This window comes from Electrophorus electricus, chromosome 1 (assembly GCF_041902795.1).
Source record: "Electrophorus electricus isolate QZ-2024a chromosome 1, ASM4190279v1, whole genome shotgun sequence".
Classification (NCBI taxonomy): Eukaryota; Metazoa; Chordata; class Actinopteri; order Gymnotiformes; family Gymnotidae; genus Electrophorus; species Electrophorus electricus.
In genome coordinates, this window is record NC_137497.1 from 8133721 (window position 1) to 8149998 (window position 16278).

The 16278-nt window shown below is 41.1% G+C and overlaps 1 protein-coding gene and 1 long non-coding RNA gene across 2 annotated transcripts in view; one reads left to right on the top strand and one right to left on the bottom strand.

Moving 5' to 3' along the window:
• LOC145657010 (uncharacterized) overlaps positions 1–16278 on the top strand; it is a 245147-nt gene that overhangs the window by 174251 nt on the left and 54618 nt on the right. The window lies entirely within an intron of this gene.
• Positions 7003–14799, bottom strand: LOC145651220 (uncharacterized). The gene is made up of 6 exons (XM_081696743.1): positions 14268–14799; positions 12826–12933; positions 12569–12715; positions 10928–11041; positions 7681–7735; positions 7003–7227 (listed from the first exon to the last, which is right to left on the bottom strand). Coding segments are annotated over exons 1-6 (651 nt in total). The 5' UTR covers positions 14270–14799.

Below are 16278 nucleotides of genomic sequence, written 5' to 3' on the forward strand. Positions count from 1 at the left end.
TTCTACATGTAGTTATATTGCTACATGTGATTATAATTCTATGTGTGGTTATATTTCTATGTGTGGTTATAATTCTCAGTGTATCTGAATTATGTAGTATCAAATGATGAATTATGGGTGCAGAAATATCTGATCTAAAGTTCTGATGTAATTACAAAACACCACACATGCTATGCACCACATACACACACACACACACACACACACACACACACACACACACACACACACACACACACACACAATATCGCTACTTCACACAACTAATATATTCACTAAAATCAACCATTTACATTAACACAAAAAAACAACTAAACAAGTCAGCAGATCTGTGGGGCTACAGTGAGAGTGGACACAGCTGACACTACAGCAGAGCTGTGGGGCTACAGTGAGAGTGGACACAGCTGACACTACAGCAGACCTGTGGGGCTACAAGAGAGTGGACACAGCTGACACTACAGTAGAGCTGTGGGGCTACAGTGAGAGTGGACACAGCTGACACTACAGCAGAGCTGTGGGGCTACAGTGAGAGTGGACACAGCTGGCACTACAGCAGACCTGTGGGGCTACAGTGAGAGTGGACACAGCTGACACTACAGCAGACCTGTGGGGCTACAGTGAGAGTGGACACAGCTGACACTACAGCAGACCTGTGGGGCTACAGTGAGAGTGGACACAGCTGACACTACAGCAGACCTGTGGGGCTACAGTGAGAGTGGACACAGCTGGCTCCTCTGTCTCTGTCTGCTGTGTTCACTCTCTTCCATGTCCTCCTCCTGGACACTTTCACCATCAAGTTCTTCTGTCTTTTCTCTCTCCTGCTGTCTTCTTACTAAAGAAGGTTGCCATGGCAATAGCATCCTGGTTGTTTTCTGTCTCTCTATACTAACTGTAAACGAACAAGCAGGAGAATTTTATATTCTAGCCAGGTCCTTAGATTTAAGGAAGCTAACATTAGCCTCATTAGCTTTGTTACAGTACATCAGGCACCCAGCATGCCACACACACACACACACACACACACACACACACACACACACACACACACACACACACACACACACACACACACACACACACACACACACACTTCACTCCTTCTCTCCTCCTAATCTCCTGATTACTGATTACTGTGTCTTGTTTGTCTTTCTTTCTCTCTTGTAATTAAGTCCACAGGTTCACTCGTCCAGTGCTGAACATTGTTACTCACTACTGTGTTCAGATGTCCTGAGTTTACTGTCAACTGTCTGCTCAGTTTCTCTCTCTGCTGACTCGATGTCTTCTACCATCACTGTTCTATTTTTGTTTGATGTCTCTGGCTTCATGAAAAAATTAGCAGCCAACACTCACTCCTAAGTCAAGCTAATATGACATTAGTGTGAGGTATCTAGGTGTAGTAACCAACAATATACTGTAACTTGGCAAGCTTAAGGTTAATAATATTAGCCGGCTACATGCTTCATAAAAACACCTGTGGAGAGAGATCACAGGTTTATCTTAAGGAATAACCAATAAACCTTTCAGGTCTATTGAATGAATATTAACTTGTTGCGTTCTTTCCTTCAGCACAGCTGTCAGTTCAGCTCATCTCAACATGTGTTGAACACATGGTGTAAATCATAATGAGAACAGGGTCTCCCACCCATAAACGCAAGGGAATCGTGTGATTGTAAAAGTGTCCTGTAATGTGTCCAGAACCTCAATGGTTCAGCTTTAAATGTTTTAATTAAGATCTTAAGGGCTTTTATTTGCAGAGAGATTAGAATGACTGATGTTTACAGTGTTTCCATACATAAACTACATAAAATCGCTCAGTGAAAATCTTACATTAAACCACTTCATTTTACAACACAGCTGTTGGAGTTTCTGAATATATTCATCCTGTAAGACATTTTGCTAAATTTCTGCTCTCAGGTGACCAAACATGCAGCTTGTGGACAAAATGCCAAAGCGCCTAGTTGAAGCAGCATTGTAATAAATACACCTGCACACGTGGACAAGGACTCATTGGTGTCTTCTCTTTACAATGTTATATTTCTCTTCTAGACTTGAAAATCTGCTCATGCATCACAAATGTAACTCTTTGTCTCCACAGTGTGGTCATTTAATGAAATGCAGTGAGGTTTCAACAGAAAACTATATTTAGAAATATTGAGAGAAGAAAACTTTATAAAAGTGTACATTTCCTTGCATTGCCTTGCCTGGCAATGTTTGTTTAATACTGTACTATAAGGGAGTTGACACTGACCTTTTTAAAATGCCTCTTTATTTACATTCAAAAATAGTCACAGAAACTCACCTGAGAATCTCCAGTTTACAGTGTGAACTCTTCAGTCCAGCACAGAGCTGCTCCACTCCTGAATTCTGCAGGTCATTATTATTCATCTCCAGCTCTCTCAGTGAGTTTTCTGTTTGTAGAACTGATGTGAGAGATTTGCAAGACTCTTCATTGAGACCACAGCCAGACAGTCTGTAAAAGAGTAAATACATTAAATAATGTAGTTCAGTCAGAGGATGATGAATTAAAAGATCTGAACTGCTAATAAAAATGTAAAAAAGAGTTTGAAAGATCTGGAACACACTGATACATTTTCAGCCTTTTAATTTTACAAACACAGCAACATTTCAACACTACTGTGTCTTCATCAAAGACAAACTGGACAAAGACATGACAAATAACATTCATTAGCAACCTAAGACAGGTGACCAAATAATGGATGGTTGGTTCATAAGTCAGTGAATGGCAGTTACCATAATCAGAGTCCAAATATCAAAATATCCCACCCCTAACACCATAACAGGAAACAGAACAACATAGATCTCATTTAATGTTTCACAAATACAACTACACTAATATTCAAACAGAAAATATTGTTGGAATCCATGCAGAGTAGTGATTATGGAGGAATAAACACTGCAGTAGTGATTATGGAGGAATAAACACCACAGTATTGATTATGGTGGAATAATGACTGTAGTGTTTTTCATGGAGAAATAAACACTGCAGTAGTGACTATGGAGTAATGAACACTGTATTATGATTATGGAGGAATGAACATTGCAGTAGTGAATATTAGTGTATGAACACTGCAGTACTAATGATGGTGGGATGAACACTGCAGTAGTGATTATGGAGGAATGGACAGAATGCAGAGAGCAGAATCTTTTACTAGTGTTTACACTCCTGTGCTCACACTCAGTCATTGATCATGAAACATTCTCCTCTGCCTTTGCTTTTCCCAGTGAGGTCCTGAGTTCTGTCTGTGTGGTGCACCGAGAATCCTGGAGGCTCAATAGCTGAGTCAGGGACCCCATCTGTCAGTCAGGTGTGTGTGAGGCAGACCCCATCAGTCATTCAGGTGTGTGTGAGGCAGACCCCATCAGTCAGTCATGTGTGTGTGTGAGGCAGACCCCATCAATCAGTCATGTGTGTGTGTGAGGCAGACCCCATCAGTAATTCAGGTTTGTGAGGCAGACCCCATCAGTCAGTTAAGTGTGTGTGAGGCAGAACCCATCAGTCAGTTAAGTGTGTGTGAGGCAGAACCCATCAGTCAGTTAAGTGTGTGTGAGGCAGAACCCATCAGTCAGTTAAGTGTGTGAGGCAACTATCTCATGTCTGCTGTTGACATGAAATGTGTCCCTGGAGTTTGTCCTTCATGGACTGTATGTGTGCAGTAAAATACTGGGGAAAGGAGAGTACGGTTCACATGTTTCAGTTGGATCAGGATTTTGACTCACTTCTCCTACACTGCTTGTGTGAGGACTCAAGCACATCTGACTTTTTGTACAAAAGAACTGATACGGTCAGTTTCACAACTGTGCTTACATGCATTTGAGTAGAGCCAAATACTAATACTTTCTGAAATTCAAGAAAAAACTTTAAATTGTTCACTGAAATTATGCTGATTATATGATTTGTAAAGAAAAGCATTGTATTAAACTTGAGAGAAATGCAAAACAATCATTTTCACTAGTGGTCTGAGATATTGGTCCCACTGTATGTGAGCAACAGTAGTAGTCTGCTACAATTTTAGGTGAGTGACAGTAGTAACAGCATTAGCTTCTGGGAGACTCACTGCATGTTACACTGATCACACAGAGCTGTGAACGTTACTGCATGTTACACTGATCGCACAGAGCTGTGAACGTCACTGCATGCTACACTCATCATTTTACATTTATGGCATTTAGCTGACGCTTTTATCCAAAGCATCTTAGAATTATGACTGAGTACAACTTGAGCAATTGAGGGTTAAGGGTCTTGCTCAGGGGCACAACAGTGGCAACTCGGCAGCGGTGGGGCTTGAACCAGCAACCTTCTAATTAAAAGTCAAGTACCTCAATCACACAGCACTGAAGGTGTAGTACTAGAATCAGTTGCTGTTAATGATGTTAGTTTATTTTGACTTAAACTTATTTACAACTAGATTATGATAAATTGCCTTGGTAAAATATTTAAACAATGAAAATGTTTCAGATGAAGTCATATTAACACCTACACCTTTATATAGTGTTTCAGATGAAGTCATATTAACACCTACACCTTTATAATGTGCCCAATCACCATCATCGGCTCTAAAGAAAACCTGTGATAAAGTTTGAAAACTGCCATCAGTGTGAAATATATATATATATATATATATATATATATATATATATATATATATATATATATATATATATATATATATATATATGTGTGTGTGTGTGTGTGTGTGTGTGTGTGTGTGTGTGTGTGTGTGTGTATGTGTGTGTGCATATGTGTATACATTGGTTATGCTCATCCTTGTGCACTTTTCTCTGTATTGGTCAGTAGTGATTGAACTGTAATGTTGATCAGAAAGCTGAACTGATAGTTCATATTTGAACCCTTTTGTATGTTACACTGTGTGGTGTGGTGTGTGTGTGTGTGCGCGTGTACACACTGATAGTTCGTACTTGAACACTTCTGTATGTTACACTGCAGCATATTTTCTCTGGCTGTTTTACTAAGAGTGTGAACTATAAACAAACACTGTTGACCACTGTTTTAAATGTAGGACCATTCTCAATACACAGGCACACAACTACCCATGACATCAAATATAATTTAACCATCATTAATACATTTAGACTAATGAATCACTGGACTGTATTGAATCACTGGACAGTGTTACTATATTCCAATGATCCACAACTTTATGGTTTAACTTAAGCACCTGGTGATGGAGCCTCCAATCACCTACATGTGCTTTAATGTAGGATCTCTCTATCCTGCTCTCTCTCTAATGTTCTCTCTCTCTCTCCTTTTCATTTTTCACAGAAGACCTTCTGAGTCAAGTACATCCACTGCCTGCTACACCCACTGTTCATCTCTAAATGAAAATACTCACATGGCTTTTCTGGATGCTTTGACCACTGGCAGCAGTCTCAGTAGACATTCCTCTGATGGGTCATATTTCCTCAGGTCAAACTCATCCAGCTCCTCTTCTGAGTTCAGCAACACAAACACCAGAGCTAACCACTGAGCAGGGGAGAGCCAGGATCCATAGAGACAACGGTCAACTCCTCTGCTCAGGTATGTTTGGACTTCCTGCACTAGAGAATGATCATTCAGTTCATTCAGACAGTGGAACAGATTGATGGATTTCTCTGTAGAGGGACTGTCACTGATCTTCTCCTTGATGTACTTGACTGTTTCCTCTTTGCTGGGAGAGTTGCTTCTTGTCTGTGTCAGTAGGCCTCGTAAGAGAGTCTGATTGGACTCTTACTGGTTATCAATAACACTGAATGGTCAGTAGTTAGAAACCAGCACCAGTTCCACCACACACACTGGTAACCATCACCTGACTGAGGAGATCTACAACCCAGACTGGACAAGGGGGGGGGGGGGGGCAACCTGTGATCTGTGAGATAGAACCCGTGTTCTAATGTGATCTGTGAGATAGGACCCGTGTTCTAATGTGATCTGTGAGATAGGACCTGTGTTCTAATGTGATCTGTGAGATAGGACCTGTGTTCTAATGTGATCTGTGAGGTAGGACCTGTGTTCTAATGTGATCTGTGAGGTAGGACCTGTGTTCTAATGTGATCTGTGAGGTAGGACCTGTGTTCTAATGTGATCTGTGAGGTAGGACCTGTGTTCTAATGTGATCTGTGAGGTAGGACCTGTGTTCCAATCTCAGTTCCAAAGAATAAAGTGACACTTTCTTTTAAGTGATGCTTTTAGCATTAAATAAACACTCAAAAGACCCTCAGTAACATATCAGTGATGTAACAGAAGTGAAGCATCTGAAGACATTCAGTGGATTAATGAATTCAGTAGTGTTTTAATTAACTCTTTAAATAAAATCTGTTCATAATCTGATGAATTCAGTAGCTTTTCACTTTATTTGGAGTATCAAAGCCCATATCTGCAGGTGTGAACTTGAGAACATATAACAGGAATAATACATACTCAACAAGATGTTATAGACATGCAGTTGACAGCTGGATTTTAACTGGATTTCGGATAGGATTTGAGTCAGGATTAGGGCCAGGGTGAGAGTTAGGAATAGGGTTTGGGTTGAGTTTATGGTTAGATGGGCTGGTTTGAGGTCTGATCACTTGTGTCTGACCACTTGAACTATTCCACTTGTGAGTAAACTTGATGGTGATTGTATCCAAACTCTCACATGATTCATTCATGAACATATACTCTGATACTCTGACACTCGGGTGGGGGGGGGGGGGTGTATGTGGACATAGAAAAAAACTATCAACATCTGCCAGTGATTTGTGGTCAAATCTCATTGGTCAAACTAAATTTTCAGCCCTAAAGAATAACAATGTATCCTCAAAACAGCATTCTGCAGACACATGACACAGTCCAGCAGTTAATGTGCTGTACCAACAATCAGAAGGTTGTCAGTTCAAACCCCACCACTACAAAGTTGCCACTGTTGCCACTGCCTTAATCCTCAACTGCTTGAATTGTACTCACAATTTTTTTTTCAATAAAAGCACCTGTTAAATGTAATAATGTCATGACCCAGAGCTCTTACTGGTCAGTAGTGTGTTAGCGAGGTCTGTCTGGTTCATCTTCCTCAGGAAGTGCAGTGTGATCTTCAGCGCCCCCTCTCTGACACTGCTCTGATCCTCCTCATCCTCCACCTGTCTCTCAGTGCATGCTGGGTAATCTGAGCTCAGTAGATTCTTAAATCTCTTCAGCTCATTCTTCACCAGAGAGATGATTTTGTCCTCCAGCTCCTGAATAAACAGTATCAGTAAAACTAGTGTTATATACAGATGATTTTAACACATAATAATTCATTAAACATGAGAGAGGACTGAACTGAGTGGGATTGGGTGGTCATGTGGACATTATGGTTTATAAAAGAACATAAGCATCACATTAACTGAGCTGTATCTTAAAGTTTAAATGTTAGTTAATTTTATAAAGTTAGAATAGTTTGTGAAGTTTGAGTTTCGTTCATTATCAGTTAAATTACAAAAAGCCATTAAAGTAAAGTATGAACCAGTAAACCACAGAGTCTCATCATGATCTGTGATCTAAACACACTCTAATGATAAAGACCCTTCCCCCTCACACACACACACACACACACACACACACACACACACACACACACACACACACACACACTTACACACACACACACACACACACACACACACACACACACTTACACACTTACACACCTTGAACACTGACTCCAGCTTTTCTTTAGAAATGTTTACAGGCTTCTTCTGGTCACTGTGGACAAACAAAACAAAGACTTTAATGGATAATCTACAGTTTATAAACATGAATCCAAGTTAAATTCATGGTTGTGTACATGATGCTGATGATGATGTGATACACGGCTTCAACCCAAACACTGTACTGACAGTACAGCAGAATAACCAGAGAAGCTTCCCCTGGCCCTCACTCTGGTGATGTAGAATAATGTTTATGTGAATGGTGCTTCACCAGTTACTGGGAAATGAACACAAGAAAATGAACACTGGAACATAAACAATTATATGCACCCCATCCACACAGAACAGAGGGCACCAGAACAGAGAGAGAGAGAGAGAGAGAGAGAGAGAGAGAGAGAGAGAGAGAGTGGTGTAACAGAGCAGCTGTGGGGCAGCAGGCGGGATAATCAGGGTGAAGCGTCCTGACAGGCTACGTCCATGGTGGACACTATCAGAACTATCAGATACTGACCAAGAACCAGGGTGAGGGTTCATAAAGAAAGCTGTTACTCTAACAGTTCTCTGTGTGTGTGTGTGTGTGTGTGTGTGTGTGTGTGTGTGTGTGTGTGTGTGTGTGTGTGTGTGAGACATTATTCTACTCTCCATAGATTGGGTGTATTGTATTTATATTCTGTGTCCCAAACCTGTTATGTAATACTCAGTGTTCATGCTGGAATCCTTCTCTCTGTAACAGATGAGTAAAGTGTTTTCTCTGGTCTAGATGGTGGTGTGATTCTGGAGAGTTTGTCCATCCTCTGACTGAGGGAGATCCTCTAACTCTACACTGTTTACTTCACCTCACTATCACATCACACCTCACAGCTGATCAAACATGTAACAAATCATTTTGTGATTCATATGCTTTGTTCAGTTCCCATGAGTTCAGCTGGTGATTCCTCCTCTCTTGGTCCTGGTTGGTTTGGCTGTGGGACTGAGTTTAGTCCTGTTCCTCATCTTACTGACCCTGCTATGGTGCTACAAAACCAACACAGGTCTGAGATCAGCTACAGATCATTTATGAATACTTTAAATGTTATGTGTTTGTATGATACACATCATGAAACCTTTTTACAGTATTAAACACGTTTCGTTTATTTCCATGTTGCCCTGGTGCAGAATCTCTGTGTCGCTGTACTGGGAATCAGTCACACATCAATCAGACATCAGATCAGACCAAGAGAGAGTCAGGAGGTGAGGGCTGTCAGTCACACCACTGCACACTGCTCAGACCATGAACCACTAACAACTTTCCTTACTAACAATTAAAGCTTTAACTTCTCTAAGCCAATTTAACTCATCTTTCATCACTTGTGATTTGTTCCCTACTGTGTCCAATAATCTTTCAGTTTGGCAGTTACATTTGTTTTTCTTTTAAAGCTAAAGATTGCCCACATATGACACAGATATTTGATTTGATCTTTAGAAACCCGTTCACTAAAAATTTCTTTTGACTTTTGTGATGGTTTTGAGCTGTAGGAGATGGGAAATGATTCCTGCAGATTGTGTCAGTGAGGCTGTACCATCTTTGTGGTTAGAAAGGTGAAGGAATGTTTCTTCCCTCTGACATTGTGTGGTATGGCTGGGGGTCTCCAGTACCACAGACTCCACAATAAAGTTACACGCCTGGCTGGAGTTAACTGATATGGGATACTAGCTAAACTTACCCTTTCTGCAATGTCTCTATTACCCCAGTCTGTCTGTGTCCTGTGTGGTTCTTTATTACCCCAGTCTGTCTGTGTCCTGTGTGGTTCTTTATTACCCCAGTCTGTCTGTGTCCTGTGTGGTTCTTTATTACCCCAGTCTGTTTGCGTCCTGTGCGGTTCTTTATTACCCCAGTCTGTCTGTGTCCTGTGTGGTTCTTTATTACCCCAGTCTGTCTGTGTCCTGTGCGGTTCTTTATTACCCCATTTGGTCTGTGTCCTGTGTGGTTCTTTATTACCCCAGTCTGTCTGTGTCCTGTGTGGTTCTTCCTGTTATGACAGTGATTCCTGTGGCCTAATAAATGTCCTCAGCAATTGTATCCTGACGTCTCATCCACCTGCATGTAACAGTTTCTAAAACTAATGACACCAGAACCACCACTATTGCTTTACTATAGTGTCAGTATCACAGAACTGGACTGTCCCACCTGTTCAGGTAAGCAGGACCTCCTAGATGGACCCAAACACATATGAGGTGGAACAGGGAAGGGGACAAAAGAGGTAAAACAACTGAACAGGAAACCAACAACTGAGAGGGTTTGAACTGAAGGAGTGGGTGAGCAAGACCACACTGTTCTACCCCCTACACTACTGGGAAGAAGGAGTGAAGGAGTGATGGGGAGTGAAGGAGTGAAGGGAGTGATGAGGAGTGAAGGGGAGTGGTGAGAGTGAAGGGAGTGCTTGGTGGAGACATAACTGGTGTTTGTACTGTTTAATAGTACGAACAAACAAAAGAGTTCAGCAGCAAAGGGATGGTTTCAGGCCAGAAAACCCTCAGCCACTTCTGACGAAAAACAAAGTGACTTGTCTGGTCTGAGAATCAAACCAGCGTCTGCACTAGTGTGATGATGCAGCTCTAACCACTATGTGTGTGGTAGACTCAGGATACTCTGTTTCTCTCCAGAAACACAGCAGGAAATGAACACAGAACAAAAGACAAACAACTGTAAGACTGACAGACAAACACACAGGGACACCTCCTGCTACAGGACATTTCTCCTCCTAATAAACAACTGATGGAGAGGGACCCTCACCAGAAGAAACAAGACAACACAGACATGAATGAAGAAAGAGAACAGGAGACTCCTGTTGGGAACTTTCCACTTGAAAAAATACCCACACACCAAGGCTTCATAGAGTCCTTAGTGAAGTAGTTATATAGGGGTGGGGCACCTGTGGGAGATCAGACTAATGAGCACTGATTAACTCCCAGCTCATGGTCTCCCTCTGGTGGCAGCTTGCTGGCATTGCAAGCCATCAGTTACAAGTAAGAGAGAGTTGGAGAATGTGTGTGTGGGTAGATGATGCTGAATCTCTTTCTCCTTTTCTCCTAAAAACTAAAACACACCTGTGGTGAACCCCTCTTATTAGTTTGACCTGTAGAATGGTGACATTGTTTACTGGGGTATTAGTGTTGTAATATTGGGGGAACTTCACTCCCTCACACACTGGGAGGAACACATTCACCCCACTTATGAAAGAATCTGAGTGTATAATGTGTCACTCACCTTAGGACAGAGGTCACAGGTCTACTGCTGAATACAGGAGGAGAATCCATGGACCAGTCACTCTTCAGAGACACACAGCTGGGTGCTGGAGTTGCTGCTCTCTCACTCCCCCTCCTGATGATATTGAATAGTGAAAATAAATCACATTAGAGAACAACCAATTAAACCCACAACAACCTTATCCAATCAACTTCACCTGGTACCTGCACTCACTGTACACTTGATTAGAAACACCTGTCCTTCAGCATCCACACACACACACACACACACACACACACACACACACCTGTCCGTCAGCAATACAAACATACCAGACACACACACACACACACACATACACACAAAGACACAAACATACAGATCAAACCTGTCCTTTAGCAACTACACAAACATACCACACACACACACACACACACACACACACATAAACACACCTGGCCTTCAGCAACTACACAAACATACCACACACACACACACACACACACACACGCACACACACACAGACATCACACCTGTCTGTCAGCAATACAAAAATACCACACACACACATACACACAAAGACACAAACATACAGATCAAACCTTTCCTTTAGCAACTACACAAACATGCAACACACACACGCACACACATCCTTCAGCAACTACACAAACATACCACACACACAAACACAAACACACCTTTCCCCTCACCAACACAAACATACCACTCTCACACATACACACTCACACACACACACACACACACACACACACACACACACACACACACACACACACACACACACACACACACACACACACACACATCTATGCTTCTGGAACACACACACACACACACACAAACATCCTTCAGGAACATAAAGATACCATACATATCAAACCTGTAACTAAGCAACACACACACACACGCAAACACACCTGTCCTTCAGCAACTACACAAACATACCACACACAGCACACCAGTCCTTCAACAACTACACAAACATACCACACAAACACACACACACACACACACACACACACACACACACACACACACACACACACACACACACACACACACATCCTTCAGGAACATAAAAATACCATACACATCAACCTGTACTTCAGCAACACACACACACACACACACACACACACACACACACACACACACACACACACACACCTGCCCTTCAGCAACTACACAAATATAACACACACACACACACACACACACACACACCTGCCCTTCAGCAACTACACAAACATACCACACACACACACACACTTGCCCTTCAGCAACTACACAAACATACCACACACACACACACACACATCACACATGTCCTTCACAACACAAACATACTGCTCACAAACACACACATACACACACACACACACATACACACACACACACACATCCTTCAGCAACACACACACACCTGTCTGTCATCAACACAAACATACCACACTCCTTTTCTCCTAAAACTAAAACACACCTGTGGTGAACCCCTCTTATTAGTTTGACCTGTAGAATGGTGACATTGTTTACTGGGGTATTAGTGTTGTAATATTGGGGGGAACATCACTCCCTCACACACTGGGAGGAACACATCCACCCCACTTATGAAAGAATCTGAGTGTGTAATGTGTCACTCACCATAGGACTGAGGTCACAGGTCCACTGCTGAATACAGGAGGAGACTCCATGGACCAGTCACTCTTCATAGACAAACAGCTGGGTGCTGAAGGTGATTCACTCTTCAGAGACGCACAGCTGGGTGCTGGAGACTCTGCTCTCTTTACCCTGAAGATGAGGAAAGTGTTGAGTAATTACATCCTTCACTACATCTCATTTATCCTGAATATTCCCTCTTCCTGTTTCCTCAGATTAAGTGCTGATGGAACACTCCTCACTGTGGGTTGGCGGTTCCTCCTCCACTGCTGGAGTTATGAGGCTCCATCATGGAGTTGTTCCTCTTCACACACACACAGCTGGACACCAGAGATGCTGCTCTCTGCTCCCTGTCAACAGTTCATACACAGAGTGAATCACACTGAATCAAATCCTGACAAAACTCACATCAACATATTAAAAATAAAACACATGATGTGAAACATGAACCATACGTAAACACTGATATTAACAGGGTGGGTGGAGAACTGAAACAGTGATGATGACAGAATACTGAACAGACTGTTATGGCTTCATTAAAATATTCCACTGAATACACAAAAACAGTTATACACACAAAAAAGTTATTCTTAATGAATTTAGAATTAACTTTATACCCATAAAGCTGTGCACCATCATTTGTTTTATGTCACAATATTTCAATCATTTTAAATCATAAATCTCCATGATGCCCAATCAGACATTCCAAAGGTCCTCAAAGTGCCACAGAGGAAGATGGAGGCGTTTTCTGAGAGCTTCTACTGTACTGTTTTCACACAGTGGGAAACTGGAATCTTAATGCTTTCAAATGTATTTATTAGGGCTGTCAACCTTAACACTCATGATCAATTTAAAAACATTAACTTTTTTTTTTTTTTTTTACGCAAATGAATCATATTTCCCAGTTTGACCCCAGTGTCTTCCCATATATCCCGCATGGATTTTTACCAGTCTGAATTACTGACAGGAGTGACAACAGATAATACGATGACTGAGGAGACAACAGCCGTTGTGCTGAATGGCAGCTTCCTTGCTATTCAATTAATCTGAGATGTTAAAGAACAAATGGAATCCTTAAACCAGTGTATCATGCATTCATTTATTCCAACACTACACATGTATTTGTTTTATCCCCCAAAATACAAGTAAATACTAGCATTGTAATACTGTATTAAAATGTTAAACTTCATGATTAATAATGATTAATCTATTTTTATTGATTAACTTGATTAATTTTTTAATTGATTGGCACCACTAGTATTAATGAATTAATATTATATATCTTTGTCCTTAATTAGTGTACATCAGCTGTTCACTACATTTACAGTACACTATAGATGGTGGTATCTTTGTCCTTAATCAGTGTACATCAGTTGTTCACTACATTTACGGTACACTATAGGTGTGGTATCTTTGTCCTTAATCAGTGTACATCAGTTGTTCACTACATTTACGGTACACTATAGGTGGTGGTAGCTTTGTCCTAATACACAAAGGAAGTAAATCTCCCAGCTGATATGAAACAGTATTACCAGAGGAGAAATATGCTAAAACATGAAAGTGAAACTAAACCTATACAGAGAGCACATGGAGTAGCATGCCTGCTTGTTAGTAACTGTAAACATCAACTAACTTTTTTTTTTCATCACAAAACACCAATATGAACAGAAGATGCCTGACTTACATTTTATCAGTAACACAGAGTCTCTTGGTCTAACACAGAGTTTTACTGTGTGGGTAACACTCAGCACTGCTTCCTGCAAGAAATGACGTCTGAACTCACGCAACCGTACAACCGATATCTTTAGCCAATTACACAGAGTTTAACTGGATATTCGACCAATATCTTTAGCTAATGACACAACATTTATCTGGATAATTGACTGATATATTTAGCCAATGACACAAAGTTTAACTGGATAAATATATTATAAGGAAAATATTTAATTAAATAATATTCACTCATAATTCTTCCAACACTTCTGGGCCTTTAGAACAGCAGCAATCTGTCAATGATCTCCACAGTGACCACTTTGCTAACATCTTGATGATTCTATTCTGTGAAACAACAAAGTCTAAATTACATTGCATGGATATTATTGTGCCGGGTTATGCCAGGTTATCAATGCATAAGATCAATAAATATTTCAGACCAATCACCACACAACAAACAAAGAAACAAAAGATGTTTCTGTTTTCAGTTGTGTTCTGTAAGGTATTTTAAATTCCAGGTATTTCAGTTTCATGTGTAAGACATGAAATTTAGAAATATAATCTATAAACAAAATGCCAGTATGTTTACTGGGATAAATAACCACATGGGTTCTGTGGGTTCACATGTACTCTGTAGTGTTGTTTGGGTTCACATGTACTCTGTAGGGTTGTGTGGGTTCACATGTACTCTATAGCGTTGTGTGGGTTCACATGTACTCTGTAGGGTTGTGTGGGTTCACATGTACTCTGTAGGGTTGTGTGGGTTCACATGTACTCTGTAGGGTTGTGTGGGTTCACATGTACTCTGTAGTGTTCTGTGTGTTCTGTTCTATCAGGAGGGACATGTCCACTCCAGACCAGAACCATACCACTTACCTGCCCCGATGGCAATCACCTGTGTTCTAACAGGAGTCACCTGCTCCTCATCACAACCTAACACTATTTATATTCCTACAGGTTCGGAGGGACAGAGCTGTGCATTAGCGGACAGGGTCACAAGTGTCTGTTGGTGCAACACTACTCCGACTCAGGAGATTTAACTAAACCCATTTATTGCTTCATTAGAATTCAATGGAAAATAAAGAACATATCTGTTCGACTTCGCCTCTCGCTTCCTCTGTGCCGCCTACGTCACAGGAACATGTTTCATCTATGGCAGAATGAAATGTTGTGAATGTAGATAATTATGATTATGGATAATGAAGATAAATAAAGTAAAATAAAGGAACAATGTCTCACATTTATTATAAGATTGTATTTTAAAATGTTAGTTGTTCTGCTGTTTTGGGGCTTCTTTTTTTTCGAAATTAACTCTTCAATCTGATTGGTGATTTACTGTAACAAAAAACAGCCCTTGCATCAATTTAGACTAACTGATTGGTTGGTTACTATAGCCAGTGGCAGAGTCAAGGCCATGCCTACAGATGCCTGGTCAGTGTGGCCACCAGATTAAACAGTATCCAGTGTTTGACCAGTGTGGTGACCATATTAAACAGAATCCAATATTTGAATGGTGTGGGCCACCAGATTAAACAAAATCTAGTGTTTGACTAGTGTGGGCCACCAGATTAAACACAATCCAGTGTTTGACCAGTGTGGCCATCAGATTAAACAGAATCCAGTGTTTGAATGGTGTGGGCCACCAGATTAAACAGAATCCAGTCTTTGAACAATGTGGGCCACCAGAATAAACAGAATCCAGTGCTGAACAGTGTGGCCACCAGATTAAACAGATTCCTGTGTTTGACCAATGTGGCCACCAGATTAAACATATTCCAGTATTTGAACAGTGTGGCCACCAGATTAAACAGAATCCAGTGTTTGACCAGTGTGGCCACCAGATTAAACAGAATCCAGTGTTTGAATGGTGTGGGCCATCAGATTAAACAGAATCCAGTGTTTGACCAGTGTGGCCACCAGATGAAAGAGAATCCAGTGTTTGAACACTGTGGGCCACCAGATTAAACAGAATCTAGTGTTTG

What these genes read in the sequence shown, in the direction of transcription:
- LOC145651220 (XM_081696743.1), bottom strand. An exon ending in GGAGGAACCGCCAACCCACA is followed by an intron (nt 12,716 to 12,825) that starts GTGAGGAGTGTT and finishes CCTCATCTTCAG; the next exon opens with GGTAAAGAGAGCAGAGTCTC. An exon ending in AGCTGGAGTCAGTGTTCAAG is followed by an intron (nt 7,228 to 7,680) that starts GTGTGTAAGTGT and finishes CTGTTTATTCAG; the next exon opens with GAGCTGGAGGACAAAATCAT.